Source organism: Panthera uncia, assembly GCF_023721935.1.
Source record: "Panthera uncia isolate 11264 chromosome A3 unlocalized genomic scaffold, Puncia_PCG_1.0 HiC_scaffold_11, whole genome shotgun sequence".
In the NCBI taxonomy this organism is placed as follows: domain Eukaryota; kingdom Metazoa; phylum Chordata; class Mammalia; order Carnivora; family Felidae; genus Panthera; species Panthera uncia.
This window is the reverse complement of record NW_026057578.1, coordinates 26228583-26246305: the sequence shown is the minus strand read 5'-3', so window position 1 is coordinate 26246305 and position 17723 is coordinate 26228583. Positions and strand designations below refer to the sequence as shown.

The following is a 17723-nucleotide window of genomic DNA, read 5'->3' as shown; positions in this document are numbered from 1 at the left end:
CATCCCAGCGGGGGAAGGACTGTGGAGGAGCCTGTGGAGGAGCCGCAGGGACAGCTGAGCCCTCTACCTGGGCGTCCACAACATTATCACGCTGCCAGCACCGTGCCAAGCGCTCTACATACCGTGTGCTCCCTAAAGCTCCCGGCCACCCTGGGAGAGGCAATGGGGCAGAGGGGTGTTGCGCTGAGCCTTGGCTTAGATGGTTCAAACCCAACTCTGTGAGTCTGCCCTGTGACTCAGTTTTCCTGTCACATCTGAGAAATGGGGATAGAAGAACTGACATTTATACAGCACTTAGAATGTCTCCTCCCCATGTTCTACAGGGTGTATATACCTCCCCCTATGAGGGAGGTGCTCAAACGCGACTGCATTTGTCCACGCCTCAGTGGCTGATCTCAGAGCTCCTAACCATTGCCCTGGAGATGTGTTGTCACAAAGTTGCTTACCCCGGGGCCTCACCCGCTTACCAAGAGTTTAAGAGAGGCCAGTTATTTGGGAAGCATAACAGTAACAAATGTAGCAAATAAAGCCGCTTATGTTGTCCCAGCTCGGATTTTGGTCTCGACAGGAGGTGGTGCTGGATTCAAATCTGAACAGTTTTCAGCTACTCAATGGCTGTGTGACTTTTGGGAAGAGTCTCTTGCCTTCTCTCGGCATCAGCTTCCGCACTTTTTTTTTTTTTTTTTTTTAACGTTTATTTCGAGAGAGCCAGCGTGAGTGGGGGAGGGGCAGAGAGAGAGAGGGAGACAGAGAATCCCAAGCAGGTTCTCCGCGCTGTCAGCACAGAGCCCAGCGTGGGGCTCAAAACCACGAACCGTGAGATCGTGACCTGAGCGGAAACCAAGAGTCAGACGCTTAACCTACGGAGTCACCCAGGCGCCCCCAGCTTTCGCACCTTTAAAATGGCCTGATCCTTGGCCCTGGAGTCCTTTGTGAGGATCCAGTGAGCTGGGTAAAGCCCTTGGCAGAGTCAGGCCTGGCACTTAGTGTGCACCGACTCAGTAACTGATCAGTACCGACAACCAGTTAGTAACACGGGAATGTCAGCAAGGGCCATCATACTAGAGAGATCCCACAGAACCCGTCCAGAGCCCTGCTAGTCAGTCACTTACTCACCAAACACTGACTTGGCAGTACACTTTGTGCTGGGGACACACGTGAGCACCATAAAGCCCCTGCCCTCGGGGGGCTCCCAGAGACTGTCAATGGTGGGATCAGCCTGGAGCTGAAGGAGGCCAAAGCAGGAGCGTCCAGCGTTTCAAGCTAAACCAGAACATGCTGTGGGAACCACCAAGTAGGATGCCAGGGGCTCCCAATAACAGACATGGAGAGGAAGCATTTCAGGGGCGCCTGGGTGGCTCAGTCGGTGAAGCGTCTGACTTCAGCCCGGGTCATGATCTCACGGTTCGTGAGTTCGGGCCCCGCATCGGGCTCTGTGCTGACAGCCCGGAGCCTGGAGCCTGCTTCGGATTCTGTGTCTCCCTCTCTCTCTGCCCCTTTTCCTCTCTCTCTCTCAAAAATAAATAAACATTAAAAAAAAATTAAAAGGAAGCATTTCAACCTTCAGGACGCCATCAGACCACAAAGGGGATATCTGGCAGGGAGAGGCGGGCAAGACACAGGCCGGGGAAATTTTAGGGAAGAAAGAGGACTTTGGGCTTCGAGGAAGGACATTTCTGGCTCTACTCCTTGCAGAGTGACTTTGGGCAAGTTACTCTTTTGATCCCCGTCTTCTATTCTAGGGAATAGGATGGCAGTGCCCCACAGTGATCACGAAGATGAAGTTTTCAGACAACATGGAGACAGCTAACCGCAGGCCCTCAAAAAAACAAAAAAACAAAAAAGAGAACTCCTTTCCTGGGTTCAGATCCTAATGCAGCCCCTGACAAGCCATATGGCTTTGGATAAGCGACTTAACTGCTCCGTGCCTCAGTTTCCCCATCTGAATAGTACCTAGCTCATTGGGTTGTTCTGAATATCACGTGAGTGAATCTTTATAAGAGCACTGGGAACAAGGCCGTGGGACACTGCTGAGTACTAGACAGGCATTCGTGAGGATTTTTGCTTCCCAGAAGAGGCAGACTTTCACCTGGACCTCGAAGGAGGGAAACGGAGGACAGGTGGGCCAGGAAGGGCAAAAGTCACCAAGACTGGAGAAGGAACTCCAACTTCGGTCTTTATTAGTTTCTGCCAACAACCCCAACATTTGTTCCCTTAAAAAAAAAAAAAATCACTCATTTTGACTGGTATTCCGTTCACATACTTCACGGTCCAAATAGAAAAAGTGAAAGGGTGTGCAGTGATGTCTCCCTCCTACCTCCGATCCCCCGTTTCTTCCTTACTGCCCCAAAGACATTCTTACCTGAATACAGTGAAAGTTTGTGTGTTATTATAGAGATCACCCTCTTTTGCCCCGATGATAGCATATTCTGCACATGGCTTTAATCGCGACACCCCCCCCCCCCCCCTTTTGGAGATGGCTTCGTATCATTTCGTTCACAGCGTCCTCGATCTTTTTTACCGCTCCGTGATCTCCCCCTTGCTTAGACGTGCTGCTTCCTTCGGTCATTTCCGCCCCCCTCCCTCCGAGGGCAGGGGTGGTTTCCTCCACGTGGGAGAGCACGGGTGGAGGGACAGGATGGTCGCCACAGCGAGGACCTGAACCCAGACGCCCACTCCAGGGCTATTTCCGGGACACTCAGCTCAGCCAGTTCTCAAGGTCCCCCTCAGAGACAGGCTCTGGGCAGGCAGCCCCTGGATGATGGAAGCCTCTTTGGATACCTCTCCTCATCCCATCTCAGCTTGATTACCTCGGGCCTGAGTGGCCCCCAGGTCACCACCGCACTGGAGGACCCTTGCAAAAGGCTCTCCAGCAGCCCCCTCCTTCCAAACAGGCTTCGGGGGAGAACGAATCTGCTTGGTGGGGTGGCCCTGAGCACTGACCGTCTCCCACTGCTGCTTGGGGCAGCCTCTGTCTCCTGGGGAGCCCAAGAAAAACATATCTTCAAAAGAAAAGGCTTTCAGGCCCATGGGCATGTTGAGCAAATGTCCCCGAGACAATTTCTTACCGAAAGATGCCCCAAGTAGGTCTGGATGCCAGGGGCAGGGATCATGGGCGCAGAGCTGGGCAGGGGGGTCAGGGTGAATAGCCCCAGGCCTGCATGGCTCTAACCAGCTTCTGGGAAACCCCAGGAGACATGGCACGCAGGTGGGCAGAGCCAGGGCCCGGCCTGAGCATAGCCTTGTCCTCCAGCCCCGCCCAAGACCCCCTGGTGTGCCAGGCCCCCTTCCTGATCCTGTCCAAGCCGGTGACACCAGACAAGGCCTGGGAAAAGGCTGCTCCCTCAGGGCCCCAGATGTCCCCCTCCCTTTTCTCTTCCTGCTTCTCCCAACACTACTCTCCCCCCAGTCGGTCTGTGGGAAGAATGCCGTGTCCTCTGAACGGGGGCCAAGAGTGACAGGTGGTGGCAGTCCGAGCTGCATGGCCCCTGGTGTAAGAGATCCTCTCCTCCGTCCCCGCCTCCCCTGCCCGCGCCCCTGCCTCCGCCTCTGCCCACCCAGCCCAATCCCTTACAACTGCCCCAGGACTGCTTCTGGGCAGCCGCTGCAAGTCAGACGGCCCTCAAGTTGCCCCTCTCTGCTCCAGGTACCTTTCTCCCCTCAGTCAGCTGGCCCTGGCTCCTCTCGGCCAGACAAGAGGAGGAATCTGACAGCCTGACACACCTCACTCTTCTTTCTGCAGCTAGAAAGACTTGAGTTAGACAAGCAGAAGCACACGCCTCCCTACCTCATGGCGACAGCAAACGGAGCAGTCGAGCTGGGAATCCAGAGCCCATCGACAGGTGCCAAGCTGGGGCAGGAGACAGAGGGAGGAGCCTGGGAAGGGGCGTTTGAATCCAGGGCTGGGCCCGTTCCTCAGTGGGAGTTCTGTGCCCCAGGCCTTTTTGTATGGCGTATGAAAGACCCAGAAATTACAACTATCTCTGGGTGACGTTGGGCTGGGTTGAGGGCCTGCATGAAGCCCTCCCTGGAAAGAATGGGAAAATGGGAAGCCCCCATGCATGGCATCTAAACATCCTGGGCAAGGGACGGTGGGGGCATCAAGGTGCATTAGAGGACCAGAAGTCTCCCAAAAGGGCCTCCCAGATCCCGGCAGCCCATCTCTAGAGCCCATCAGATGACCCCAGAGGCTCAGTGGGACCAGCATTTGCAAATTGCTGCCTAGGTAGGGACCTGGGCCCAGAGCTGGTCTCTGGCCAGCCTGGCTGGGGGTGGTGGGTGGATCCTGACTGGTGTCTCACTTCCTTTGCAGACAAAGCACCTAAAGGTACAGCAGGTGAGGGACCCCCGGCTACGGAGAAAGAGCCTGGTCCACCAGATCCAAAGAAAGGTCCTGGGCCGCCAGATGGGAAGAAAGAACCTGGCCCCTCAAACCCAAAGGAAGAAACCAGTCCCCCGGATGCAAAGAAAAAACCTGGGCCCCCAGACCCAAAGAAGGAACCTGTTCCACCTACCCTGAAGAAAGACGCCAAAGCCGATGCCCTAGAGAAAGGGGACGGGTCCCCGGCCCAACCCTCAACGAGCAGCCAGGGCCCCGAGGGAGAAGGCGACCTGGGTGGGGGCCCCGCGGAGGGCAGCGCTGGGCAAGCAGCAGCCCTGCCCCAGCAGACCGCGACAGCGGAGGCCAGTGTCAAGAAGCCCAAGGCCAAGCAGGAGACCTCAGGCAGCCAGGGCCCCGGAGAGCCCAAGGTACACAAGAAGGCAGCCGAGGGCCAAGCAGGGGCCAGGAGGGGCTCCCCTGCCTTTCTGCACAGCCCGAGCTGTCCTGCCATCATCTCCAGGTGAATGCCCCCTGTCCAGCAGTGGGGACGGGTCTGAGGCTCTGGCCCCAGAGGTCATGCGTAGCTCCTCTGTTTTGGGCATTGTTGTCACCATGTTCAGTGCTAGATTGGGCGGTTCTGAGACAGTCTAGCATCTGTCCTGGGCATTGGCTCTACTACCTTGTGCCCCTGCAGAAACCAGGACGTGGTGAGCGTTCGTAGACACCAGGAATGTCAACACAGAGAGGTCCTCAAAGACCTCTTCTCTAAGCATCTGGAGTCCAGAGTTTCCCTTCCTCCATGAACTTGGTTCTAGCCAAGGGCAGGACTGAGATATCGGGGCGGGGGTGGGTGGGTGGGGAAGATAACTTACCTTCTTACTGTAATGCGAAAAGATGACTAATAATCGGATTGATAGATCATTACTAATACTTTCATAAGCATGATATAGCACCAGTCTTCGGCAATCTGTTAGACTTACCTGAATGCTAACCACATGAACGATATTAGAGATGTATTATAAACCACAGTAGTAACACCATATCAGTCAGAATTATATATTAATATCAGTTAATACCGTGATATCATTGATACATGATCTATTGAATTACCACGGTCTTCGTGAATCAAGAGCCACACGCTGTCCCTAATTGTAGCCACATAACAATTAACCAAAACAACAATCCTGTTAGTAGATATTAATGATCTATTAGTGCATTGATAGTCAAGATAGTGACCACAGACATTTATGGTATTATTAATGTCCCTTGACTTCATTCAAAGTGAATTTGGATGCATCACCCCATGCATTTGAGGGAGCGGTGGGGGGTTGTGTTAGCTCCAGATTGCAGGAGAGGCTCTGGAAGCATCGAGACCTCCCGGAGGCCAAAGCACAGCTCTGACTGCTAAAGGCATCATCTCTGCATCGTCATGTTCTAGGCCCGAGAAGCTGCCAGCTGAGAAACCCCCAAAGGAGGCATCAGAGCTCATCTTTGAAGGGGTGCCTGTGACCCCCGGCCCCGCGGATCCCGGGCCAGCCACAGTGGCAGAAGGAGGGAAGGACATCCCGGCAGGCAGCCAGAAGGAAGCAGGAGAGAAGGCTCCAGGCCAGGATGGCCAGGCTAAGGTGCAAGGGGACACCTCAAGGGGGATCGAGTTCCAGGCTGTTCCCTCGGAGAAATCGGAGGTGGGGCAGGCCCTTGGTCCCACAGCCAAGGAAGAGGACTGCTTCCAGATTTTGGGTAGGCCAGGGGCAGGTTGGGGGCTGGGGAGGGAGAGGGGCTCCCCAGATGTCCCCATGTCTCCCAGTTTGGAGCGCTGAGTATCATATAACTCTAAGAAGTACAAGTTCCTGGTCCCTTCGGATGGAGAAACCGAGGCTTGGGGAAGGGGAAACGTAGCGAGTGCCCCAAATCCACAGCCAGGACAGGATCTGTACCTGTCCAAACAGACCCACTCCAGAGCTCACTTTTTGCACTCTCTTCTACTTTGTCTACAATGGGGTTGCGGGGAGGGGGGAGGGGATTAGGCAGGTTTTGGAGCAGCACCAACTCTCTGGACAGTGGAATTTAAAGTCAGTCTGTAGAAGAGCTCAAAGGCCAAGCTTTGGTAGTTCAACTGCATCCTGGAGGGGGTAGGGAGGGTCATGAGAGCCATAGAGGGTTCATGAACTGAGGAGCACAGGTGTATGTGTATGGGAGCAGTGACCAAGGAAGCTGGGCACGTGAGATGGGGCAGGACTGTAGAGTGGCCTTAACTGATGGTCAGACAAGGAGCTGGGGGGTTAGTGGTTTATTAAGGAGGAGACATAGAGCATGAGCGGGCTTGGGGATCAGCTGAGTAGGGAAAAGGCCTGGGCAGGGGTGCAGCAGGGGTGGGGGTGGGGTGAGATGGGGTCAGGAGAGCCCAGAGTGTCCTGACACCCCCCTCCTCCAGGCTGAGGTGCCATGGAAGCCCAGTCAGCCCGCCTGGTCAGCGGCACGGTGCCACCCAGACAGGGTGGGAGGGCCTGGCGGCTGGGTAGCGGCCAGGAGCACTGCCTCCTCCCCCAAGCAGCGGCAGAGCCTCTGCCCCGCCCCCTTCAGAAATCACATCCTCGGGGTGACGGGACCTGAACAACCTCCAAGGGCCGTCAAATGTATCACCAGCCCGGCTTCCCTGCTGCCTCTTGCTATTTATAAAGAGGTTTCCATTCCCGATGACTCAGCCTGTGGGCCGCCAGGGCCCGCTGTTCCCCGTCGTCACCGCTAGGTGGCAGCCTCTCCCTACCAAACACCGCCTTCCCTGTCTCCCCCCCCCCCCCCCCCCCCCCCCGCCCTCGCCCTGCCCTTGGGCGGTGCCCAGCTCGGGGCAGCTTGTGGTGTTATTAGAGGGGATGGTAGGCAGGTCCAATCACCTACCCCATCATTCAGACATAGTAACGCTGATCTGGAGCTCCGCCATTATCGTCCCCACCCCACCCCGCCTTTTTTTTTTTTTTTTTTTTTTTTCTTTAATGGAAATGCAGATAGCTTGGGATGGAGACTTCCTACCTTATAATGTGGGAGGGCCTAAGAAATCCAATCAGCTGTCCCCATTGTTGTGCCAGGAGAAGCTGAGCCCCCTCTGACAGAGTCCCAAGGCCATTTTGTGTGTTGGTGGCAGAGCTGAAACTGGAAACTGGGCCCCCTAGCCCCTATCCTGGAGCCAGCTGTCCCCCAGGTATCATCACTTGGTGAACTTTGCTGGATGGGGCCCAGGCCAGGCAGGAGGGGGTGGTGCCGGGGTACATCCTCAGCAGCTCCTGCCACCGACTGATGGCTCTGTTCTGCCTCCCCAGATGACTGTCCGCCACCCCCAGCCCCCTTTCCCCACCGCATCGTGGAGCTGAGGCCTGGGAACATCCACAGTCAATTCAGCCTGAACTCCAAGGAGGCGCTGGGCGGGTGAGAGCTGGGACCCGGAGCCCCTGGCCCACAGGCAGGAGCACATCGAGCACCCAGGGCCTCACGTCTTTCATGTACAAGGCCCCCACACACCTCGATTGGACATGATCTCTGTGGACACAATTACTTCTACGTGGTTAATAACCCCCATCGTATGCAAGCTGTCACATGGGTTGATATGCACTCACGCCCCCGTCTCTCACACAGATACACCATCGGCCATTCAGTGTTGCCCATAGGAGATGAATGGTATTTTCCTGGCTGTTTCAGTTTTAGGCACCACCCTGATCCCCGCAAGGTGCTTCATAAAAAAACCCGCAGGTGACTTGCCCAGGGCCCCAGGGCCCATGCTTACCACAAGCTTGTGAGCTGTCACACCAGGGGCCATCCTCTGGATGAGCCGACCTGTCCTGTGCCCGTGGTTTTTGTGGCTCAGCTCCTGTCCCTGCAGTGGAGCTCATAGCTTCCGAATGGAGCCAGGCTGGCTGGGACAAGCGTACTGTCACAGAGGGGGATCCAGACGGGAACGGAACACAAGCCCCCTACCTCAGCCCTGTGTCCCCGGGAACCCCTTCACTCCCAACCTCTTCTCTCTTCAGCGGCAAGTTTGGAGCAGTCTGTACCTGCACGGAGAAAGCCACGGGTCTCAAGCTGGCAGCCAAGGTCATCAAGAAACAGACGCCCAAAGACAAGGTAGTAGGGGCTGGCTGCATGGGAGTGTGAAGGGGTCCTTGGAGTGGGGAGTGGGTACCTCTCACCTCCCTCTACCCGTATGTCTCCACCAGGGGTTTGTTGTGTGGACCTTGATGTTGCTGAAGGGGTCACTCAGATAGACAGATGGACAGGCAGACAACCCTGCCACAGGGCCTGAAGCCCCTACCCATAAACAAGACGCCTCAGTTAGTGAACTTATCCTTGGGACTTCCCCTTCTAGGCACAGGACATTCAGGCCTTCTGTTTGGTTCAATTCAGCAAACACTCATGAGTGTGGGCTCTGGGCCAGGCCCTGTGCTGGGCCCTTGGGGTCCCCAAGGGAAGTGAATGTGGTTTCTGCCTTCAGGGAATGCCAAGGTAATCAGGCCCCGTCTAGAGCTGTGTGCCTCCACACCCAGCCCGGGCCCGGTTCAGAGGAGGCCAAGGGCAGTGTTTATTTAAGGAATGAGTGAATGAGTGGATGAATGAATGAATGAATGAATGTGGGCAGAGGCTCACGTGAAGTGAGGGAGGGAGTCAGGTGTGTGAGGAGGTGATGACCGTCTAGCAACCTGTTGTGGTGAGGACTGGAACTCAGGAAAGCTGGGGCGGGGGTCAGGAAGGGGCTGTGGAGAAGGCTCCTGATTCAGCTGGCGGGTCTCTCTAGAACAAAGGCTTGAAGCAGAAGCTGATTCCAGTGGCGGGGCAGGGGAGAGAGTTTCAACCAGAGGGGAACCGTGAGGGGAAAGGCCTGAAGGCCAGAAACGGCAGAGACCTGCTGGGGACCCTTGGGTTGAGGCAGGGGAGCCGAGAAGTGAGCTGATGGGCATTCGAGGCAGAGACCCAGCACCTGCAGAGGCCTGGAGCCTGGGAAGAGCATGAGAAGGAGCTCCAGAGGCCTGCAGCCCTGCCCCTCTGTCACGGCTCTATGCACACTGGGAAGGCGTGTAGTTTCTACGTGACTCTGCCTTTCTCCAACTCCCCTACTCGACTGCCGGGTCTCCAGGCCTCTGTTATGGACCTGGCTCGGCCTAGACGCTCAAGACACATGTGCTGTGGACATTAATTGGAGTCAGCTCTTGACTGCTTTCTTCCTGAGTACTTTTTCTGCGCCATTCGCTGTGCCAGGTGCCGGGGACACGGTGGTGAAGTCCGTGGGTCCCTGTCCTCATGGGCTGACAAGCTAGAGAGGAGGAGCAGACAACTAAAAACAAGCACAAAGCATGGTGTCAGGCACTGAGACGCACTAGCAGGAAAAGTAAAGCGAGGCAGGGTACAGGGAGTGGGGGGCCAAGGGGGCCATAAAGATAGGGTGGTGAGGTCAAGGCCTCTCTGGGGAAGTGACGAGCGCGGTGAGAGACGAATGAAGGAGTAGAATCACAAGGAAAATGGGAAAAATTTGGGCAGTGACGTGATGCTGGGGGGCAAGGGGGCGGGCAGGGGGAGAGGCTTGATTCGTGGCATCTGGCAATTTCCCTGGTGTAAATATTCCTACCATGGCTGATATCAGCTACCGGTGTGACAGGTGGCTTTCAGCCTCTCTGAAAGTGACAGTTTAGCAGCCTCGACTAGGAAGGCAGTGATGGAGCAGGTGAGAAGGAACTGACTGGGTTTGTAATCCAAGAGGGTTTCCTGATGGCGGGTGTGAGGGAGTAAGAACGCGGGGAAATCTGAGATAGCCTCTAACTTTCTGTCCTGCGCACCTGGGCCAGGGGTCATGCCCTGTTGCTAACAGGCAAGCTGAGGGCAGCTCAGTTGTGGGGAGGGGGCCACATCGAGGGTTTCATTTGGACCTGAGAGACTCCGCATGTCACTTGGACATCCAAGGGGAATGGCAGTTAGGCATTTGGAGCTGTTGGTGCCTAGAGTTCAAGGGTGCAGTCAGAGGTGGAAGTACGTATTTGGGGATCAATTACATTTGGATAGAACGGCAGGTACTGGGGCTTGAGGAGGATGCCCGGGGAGAGTGGTGAGCGGAGGACTGCCCCTCGGGCACCCCCGTGTTCAGGCGGGAGGAGAAGGGGAAGATCTGGCAAAGGAATGGTGTCCCAGCAGGAATGACCAGGGGTAAGGACACAGTCTCGGGAGTGGGGAGAGACAGGAGGCAGGGAGGCCAGCAGGGAGGAGGCCGGGCAGTGGTCCGGACCAGGCCCAACAGGTCCGGCCAAGGGCAGAGGGGTGGAGGGTGGAGGACAGGGAGTGGTGACACTCAGGTGGGGCCCCTGGCTTCCCTGGTCCCCAGGAAATGGTGATGCTTGAGATCGAGGTTATGAACCAGCTGAATCACCGCAACCTGATCCAGCTCTACGCGGCCATTGAGACCTCGCACGAGATCGTCCTGTTCATGGAGTAGTGAGTGCTGGCAGTGGGGCAGGGGACCGGGTGGGGGTGCCAGCCGGCCCGGAGGCAAGCTTGTAGAGGGGTCTGTGCACACAGCATCGAGGGCGGCGAGCTCTTCGAGAGGATTGTGGATGAGGACTATCAGCTGACTGAGGTGGACACCATGGTGTTTGTCAGGCAGATCTGTGATGGGATCCTCTTCATGCACAAGATGCGGGTTCTGCACCTGGACCTCAAGGTACTGGAGCTGGGGCCTCCTGGGAGGGGTCAGGAGCAGCATCCGACCACCTGAAACCTGGTGGCAACCAGCTATCCCTCCGCCCCTCCCGTCGGTCCTTCTCTTCCTCCCTCCATCCTTGTATCTATAGATCCCGAAGGGTTTATTGAGTCTTCACTAAGTACCAGGAGCCAGGGCTACAAGACAGAGTGAAAGAGACTTGGTCCTAGCTCTCAGGGTGTCTAGTCTAGTGTTAAGTACACATCTCTTACAGTCCTGGGAGCCCCAAGCGCACCGTCTCACGCAATGAACCTGCTAAGTGTTGCTAACGCGTCCACCTCAGTGCTGGCCCCTTGTAGGCGCTGCGAGTGTTTATTGATTCATCCCACAAGTATTTGTGGAGGGCCTACTCTCTGCCAGGCAGTGTTCTAGGTGGTGGAGATCAGGAGTGAACAAAGCAGATAAAAACGCCTGCCCTCTGGGAACTTATGTTCCAGAAGGGGAGTCAGAAAAACAAATCAATTACGTATAGCATCAGTGCGGCAACACACACGTGACAGGCACTAACAAAAACGTTCAGTGAGAGGATATTCACATCCCTCCTCTGACCCTGCTCAGTAACTTGCAGGTAGGGGGTCAGGGACAGAGCGAATCGGGTTTATGCATCATGCCAGCTGTGGTCAGCTGGAGCTCGGCGATGCGGGCGGTGGTGCTGAGTAAGCAGGGGCAGCGTGAGTGCTGGGTGTCACGTTTGCAGGATAATCGGCAGGGCTGGTGGAGAATATGGAGCATGACCACTGCGGTGGGTTAGCACCCGCTGGCCTCGTGGATAGTCCTTTCGCTCATTCACTCAACAAATATGTATCGAGTATCTGTGCGGTGCTAGGCTGCTTCTGTGCTGCTGTGCACGGTGCTGGGCACGGGCGTTACCATAGGGATGGCGAAGGACACGCCGCTTCCCCCCCCCCCCCCCCCGGGGGGGCCTACAGGTTAGTGGGGGAAACGGACCTTCCTCAAATAGATCATCTGAAACCGGAAAAGCGTTGTGAAAAGTACATGAGAGTAACGGGGAGACGTACGAGGTGAACTTGGGAGGAGCATGCAAAGGCCAGAGCAGGCCCGGGGCTGGCCAGCACCTGTACCGCGGGCTCATTTGGGGTCAGAGCTGTTTGGGGCGTATGCGCCTTCCGACAGCCCGCGGGGCGGGTGTGCTGTGAGCATCCGCCCTGACAAGTGAAGCCAGGAGAGTAAGGAGATGGGTTCCAACGGGCCAACGTGGCGGCAGGGAATCTGAGGGGTGGTTGTAATGACCAAGGGCCCAGAGGGTGGCGGCCAGGACCAATGGCAGGGATGGAAGGTGGCCAGACGGTGGCTACATTCTGAAGCTAGAGCCAGTCTGATTTGCTAAGGGTTTGGATGGGGGAGGGGGCAGAGGGCAGGGAGAGGAAAGAGCAGGGTGACTCCTGAGTTTCTGGCCAGAGCTGGTGCCTGCACGTGGCATTGGAGGCCTCCTGTTCCCCCCGTGAAAGCCACTGCCTCTGGGGTAGAGCAGGGTCCCCAGTTAAAATGAAGTGCCCTGGGAAGAAGCTCATTCTGAAGCCTCTCTATCCTGAAATGTGTTTTTTCAGGAGAGCAGTAAGTTTCTCCTCAAAGAGGGGTTTCGTGGTCAAGTAAGCTGGGTGACCCATGGCCCGACGGCCCTTCCCAGGGCTCCTCGGGAACTCTCAGACCAGGAGGAGGTCTGAGTCTGTGTCACTTCGCTCAAAAGATCGCACCCTGGGACCTTTCTTTTCTTTCTCTGTTTTGTTCGAACACCAGGTGAGCGGGTGTCATTAGTCCTGCTCTGAGCGGATGCCTCGGTTCAGAAAGCGCCTTTAGAAAGCATGCTGTCAGGGTGCTCTAGTCAAACGCCCACAGAGCCCAGATGTGTAACGGGCCAGGCCAGGGCCGTGAAGGCCCCCGGGGAACCAGGGGACTAGCACCCGTCGGGGATCACTGACAACTCACCCCGAGCGGTGTGTGGCCATGAGGCGAGGGCTTCTGTTGTTTCGGGAGGTGCAGAAGATCTGGAAAACAGGGTTTTTGTGTGAAGTCTCCTGCCTTTGAACCATTGTTAACTACCAAAAAGGTTTCTGCCTTGCAATCTCAGATTAGCCCTGCGTCCTCGGGTTACAGGAGGAGAAAATGGAGGCCCAGAGCCGGGAGGGACCGGCCTCACAGGAACTTCACTCACACACTCACCTGTGCTGGAGTCACAGGATTCCCAGGAGCCTTGGCTGAGCACCTACCCGGTGCCTTAGTTAGACATTGGTGGGGGGAACAGGGAGGCAGGGAGGGGACAGTCCCTGCCCTGGGAAAGTCCCTCTCTGGGCTGCGGGGTCCTCATCTGTGCCTGGAACAGGCAGGCCCGGGGGGTCACTGATCGGCCGCCCACACCGGCAGCCTGGGCCTCTGCTCCAGAGAGCCCGAGACATGGGTGGACCTGGGTGGGGACGAAGGGTGAGCCAGGTCAGAGGTCAATCCGGGCCACCCCCTTCTCCTCAGCCAGAGAACATCCTGTGTGTCAACACCACGGGCCATTTGGTGAAGATCATTGACTTTGGCCTGGCACGGAGGTACCACCTCAGTGGGGGCGCGGGGGGGCGGGGGAGGGTAAGGGCAGGGCAAGCCTCTGAGGTGGGCAGGGGGCAGGGGAGGAGCGGAGGGTGCCGGCACGAAGGCCGGGGTCTGCACTCTGAGCTCTTGCTCTCACCCCCAAGGTATAATCCCAACGAGAAGCTGAAGGTGAATTTTGGGACCCCAGAGTTTCTGTCACCTGAGGTGGTGAATTATGACCAAATCTCTGATAAGACAGACATGTGGAGTATGGGGGTCATCACCTATATGCTGTGAGTCCTGAGAGAATGTGGTGTCTGTGGGACTGGGCATGTGGGTGGGCAGCTGGGGCCAAAATTGGCCTTGGGGTCCTGGTGGGGTGGGTCCCATCTCTCCACTCTCTCGGGAAGGGGGTTGCTGGGGTTGGGAGTGCTAGGGAGAACCAAGAGAAGGGAACTTTGTACCCATTTTGTAGATGGAGAAATGAAGGCCCCTAAAGGCACAGTGTCCTAGCCTAAGGCTCTGGACAGCAGACCTTTATGACTCAGGGTGGGGGCAGAGGGGCAGCAGACATCTTTTATGCACTCATCATTCCTCTTCTCCATTGTAACCTGGGAAGCTGGGATGATTATGCCCATTTTACAGATGAGAAGAGTGAGGCTCAGAGAGGGGAAGTGACTTGCCCAAGGTCACCCAGCCAGTCAAACCCAGGTCTATCCCACTCAAGAAGCTGGGGGTCGGGGCACCTGGGTGGCTCAGTCGGTTGAGTGTCCGACTTTGGCTCGGGTCATGATCTCACAGTTCGTGAGTTCGAGCCCTGCGTCGGGCTCTGTGCTGACAGCTCAGAGCCTGGAGCCTGCTTTGGATTCTGTGTCTCCCTCTCTCTCTGCTCCTCCCCCGCTCACATGCTGTTTCTCTCTCAAAAATAAAGATTAAAAAAAAATTAAAAAAAAAAAGAAGCTGGGAGTCTTTTCAGCTCATGGTGCTGCCTTCTAGGATCTGCCTCCATCCCCTGAGCCCCCAAAGGTGACTCAGGGTCCCCAATTTCATCTCCCTGCCCCCTGACATCCCCTCTCTCCAGGCTGAGTGGCCTCTCCCCCTTCCTGGGAGACGATGACACAGAGACCCTAAACAACGTTCTCTCTGCCAACTGGTACTTTGACGAGGAGACCTTTGAGGCCGTGTCCGATGAGGCCAAAGACTTTGTCTCCAACCTCATTGTCAAGGACCAGAGGTGAGGCTCACCCCAGGACACAAACCCCGTGTGTGCAAGCCCAGTGCGTGCGTGCCTGTGTGTGTGTATGTGTATGTGTGTGTGTGTGTGTGTGTGTGTTTGTGCGTGCACTGCAGGGCAGGAAGAGGGCTGGGCAGCGGCTGGGCTCTGGTGTTTCGCAGGCATTCCGCCCATCCTCACCGCACTGCCCCCTCCCACAGGGCCCGGATGAGCGCTGCCCAGTGCCTCGCCCACCCCTGGCTCAACAACCTGGCAGAGAAAGCCAAGCGCTGTAACCGCCGCCTCAAGTCCCAGATCTTGCTTAAGAAATACCTCATGAAGAGGCGCTGGAAGGTACCACTGGACACGGTGGGGAGGAGGGAGGGGCTGCAGGCGGGAAGAGCTCCTGGCACCAGATCCCAGGCCCCACCAGCCCTGCCTTGGCAGTTTCTATCGACCAGGCCTAGCCCTGTCTGGAAAACAGGGTTGGCTTTTCTCTCTCTCTGTCCCGGGCTGGTTCCTCTCCTGGAGTAGTGACCCTCCACCCACCCCCTAGAAGCGTCTATCACTTCTAGGCATGGGGAACACGTCAGTGGACAAAAGAGACAAGGATTTTAATTTTTATGGACTTACTTTGGGTAGGTGGGGGGGGGGGGGGTGGATCTTAAAAGAGGTTAAGGAAGGGCTCTAGAAAAGAATGAGGATGCTCAGGAGTGCCAGGGGAGAGGTTGCATTTCTTAATAGGGTCGTCAGGAAAGGCCCACTGTGAGAGAGCATGTGAACAAAACACCTGAAAGCAGTGAGGAGTAAGCCATGCTGATACTGGGGAGAAGAATGTTCCAGGAAGAGGGAATAGCCGGTGCAAAGGCCCTGAGGCAGAAGCGTGGTTGGCAAGTGTGAGGAACAGGTGGGGTGGGCAGTAAGGCTGGAGGGGAGTAGGCAAGGGGTTAGGGAGATGAAATCAGAGAGGGATGGGAGGCAGGGGGTGGAGGGACTTGGCCATAGCAAGGGGCTTATGTTTTACTTGGAGCGAAATAGGAGCCACCGAAGCATCTAGAGCAGAGAGGTACCCAGGTTTGGCTGCCATACCTGTTGAATGAAGGACGGTGTCCTGGAAGATAGGTATCATGGCACCTCCTGTGGCCACTCTGGGTACTGCACCCTCCCTCCACCTGGCCTTTGGGGAATGAAGGAGACCTACTTAGGGGACGCTCTGCTGGACCACAGCTTCTCCTTTGCCCCGAGGCTGACTGGGACATTTCTCCCTCATCCCTCAGAAAAACTTCATTGCCGTCAGTGCTGCAAACCGCTTCAAGAAGATCAGCAGCTCGGGGGCACTCATGGCTCTGGGGGTCTGAGCCCCGGGAGCGCCTGAGGCCTGGACGCAGCTGCACAGTGGCCGGGGCTGAGGCCACACAGCCCAGAAGGCCAGAGAAGACGGGCCAGATCCCCAGGGTGGGCTGGCTAGGACAAGGCTGCGCCAGGCTGGGAGGCTCGGGGCTCCCCACGACCCCGCGCAGCGACTGCTTCCCCGACGTGAGCCGCCTCAGATGTGGCCTGAATCGATCCTGCTAACGCCTCCCCAGACAGGGCCCTCCCCGGCCCGTCTGTCACAGCCCAGATGCCACAGGCCCTGTTGTCCCCTCCCTGGCTCCCCCTCTTGGAATTGCTACCCCGGTGACCCCTGCTTGGCCTCACCTGGGGCATCCCTGGCCGGGGCTTGCTCCTAGCTGGAACAGGAAGGCTGGGGGTCCCAGCACGTGGGGCTTCTGCGGTTGTGGTTGGGAGGCCCTTGGTGGGGCAGGAAGGCAGCGAGGCCAATTCCTGAGGCCCAGCTGCCAGGGGAACAGAGCAGGCTTTGTGAAAGAGGACCTCCATGCCCCCGCCCGCCTCCCCGCTCCCAACAGATAAGGCCTAGTACACACCATCTGGCCCGGCGCGGCCCGGCCCCCGCCCACCTTCCTTACGACCACCAACACACAGGAACTCCGTGTGAGAGAAGGACGCCCAGCCCAGGCCTGGCGGAGGGTGAGGGGAGAGGCCTGGGGGACAGGGAGACCACCCCAAGCGTGCCTGAGGGCCAGGCTGGCCCAACCCAGCCACTCTGGACCCTCATCCCAAGGGTCATCCACGGCTTCAGATGATGGGGTCAGCAGGCCCAGGAGGAGGGGGAAAGCCATTGGGCAGTCCCCAACCTGCTCTCAGCTTGTGCCTTGTAAATAAATGTACAGGTTGGATGTGGCTCCCTTCCCTGTATGTGTGTGTGCCCGCACTCGGGTGAGGTCAGAGAGGACTGCTGTCCACCAAACGCTGCCACGTGCCGGGCACTCTAGTGGCACTTGAGTGCATGGTGGGGTGGTTACCGGCGCAGCCCCGGGAGCCACACTGCCCAGCCCGCGATCGGGGCCAGGGGCTTCCCTACTTTGTGCCTCGGTTTGCTCATCTGTCACAGCACCATTATTGGATGCTTACTGTGTGCCAGGCTCCAGTCAAGTGCTTGTATGGACGTTAACTCATTTTTCTCTCACTGTAAGCTTATTATTGCTTTTAAAAAATTTTTTTAATGTTTATTTTTGACAGAGAGAGAGAGAGACAGAGCATGAGTGGGGGAGGGGCAGAGAGCGAGGGAGACACAGAATGCGAAGCAGGCTCCAGGCTCTGAGCTGTCAGCACAGAGCCCGACGCGGGGCTCGAACTCACAGACGGCGAGATCATGACCCAAGCCGAAGTGGGGCTCTCAACCGACTGAGCCACCCAGGTGCCCCAATATTCTTATTATTTCTATTTTACAGAGGAGAAAACTGAGCCTTAGAGAGGGGAAGGAACTTGAAGGCTATTCAACAGGTCAGAAGCTGGAGCATGAAATGAACTCTTCTGTCCCCCAGAGCAAGGCTCTGCTCATGCGCACACCCTGCTTCTCG

At 56.8% G+C, this 17723-nt stretch overlaps 1 protein-coding gene across 1 annotated transcript; it reads left to right on the top strand.

Moving 5' to 3' along the window:
- The first annotated feature begins 3492 nt into the window (after positions 1-3492).
- Positions 3493-17033, top strand: MYLK2 (myosin light chain kinase 2). The gene is made up of 13 exons (XM_049650950.1): positions 3493-3842; positions 4313-4390; positions 4487-4841; positions 5760-6061; positions 7639-7744; positions 8344-8437; positions 10680-10789; positions 10874-11015; positions 13539-13609; positions 13754-13882; positions 14671-14823; positions 15024-15156; positions 16080-17033. The coding sequence occupies exons 1-13, from the start codon at positions 3791-3793 to the stop codon at positions 16158-16160; spliced, it is 1806 nt and encodes a 601-aa protein (XP_049506907.1). The 5' UTR covers positions 3493-3790; the 3' UTR covers positions 16161-17033.
- The last annotated feature ends 690 nt before the right edge of the window (positions 17034-17723 follow it).

Excerpts from the sequence above, each read along its gene's own strand:
- MYLK2 (XM_049650950.1), top strand. The coding sequence starts at position 3,791 with ATGGCGACAGCAAACGGAGCAGTCGAGCTGGGAATCCAGAGCCCATCG. Across the intron at positions 11,016-13,538 it reads TTCTGCACCTGGACCTCAAG|CCAGAGAACATCCTGTGTGT; the intron begins GTACTGGAGCTG and ends CCTTCTCCTCAG. Across the intron at positions 14,824-15,023 it reads CTCATTGTCAAGGACCAGAG|GGCCCGGATGAGCGCTGCCC; the intron begins GTGAGGCTCACC and ends CCCCTCCCACAG.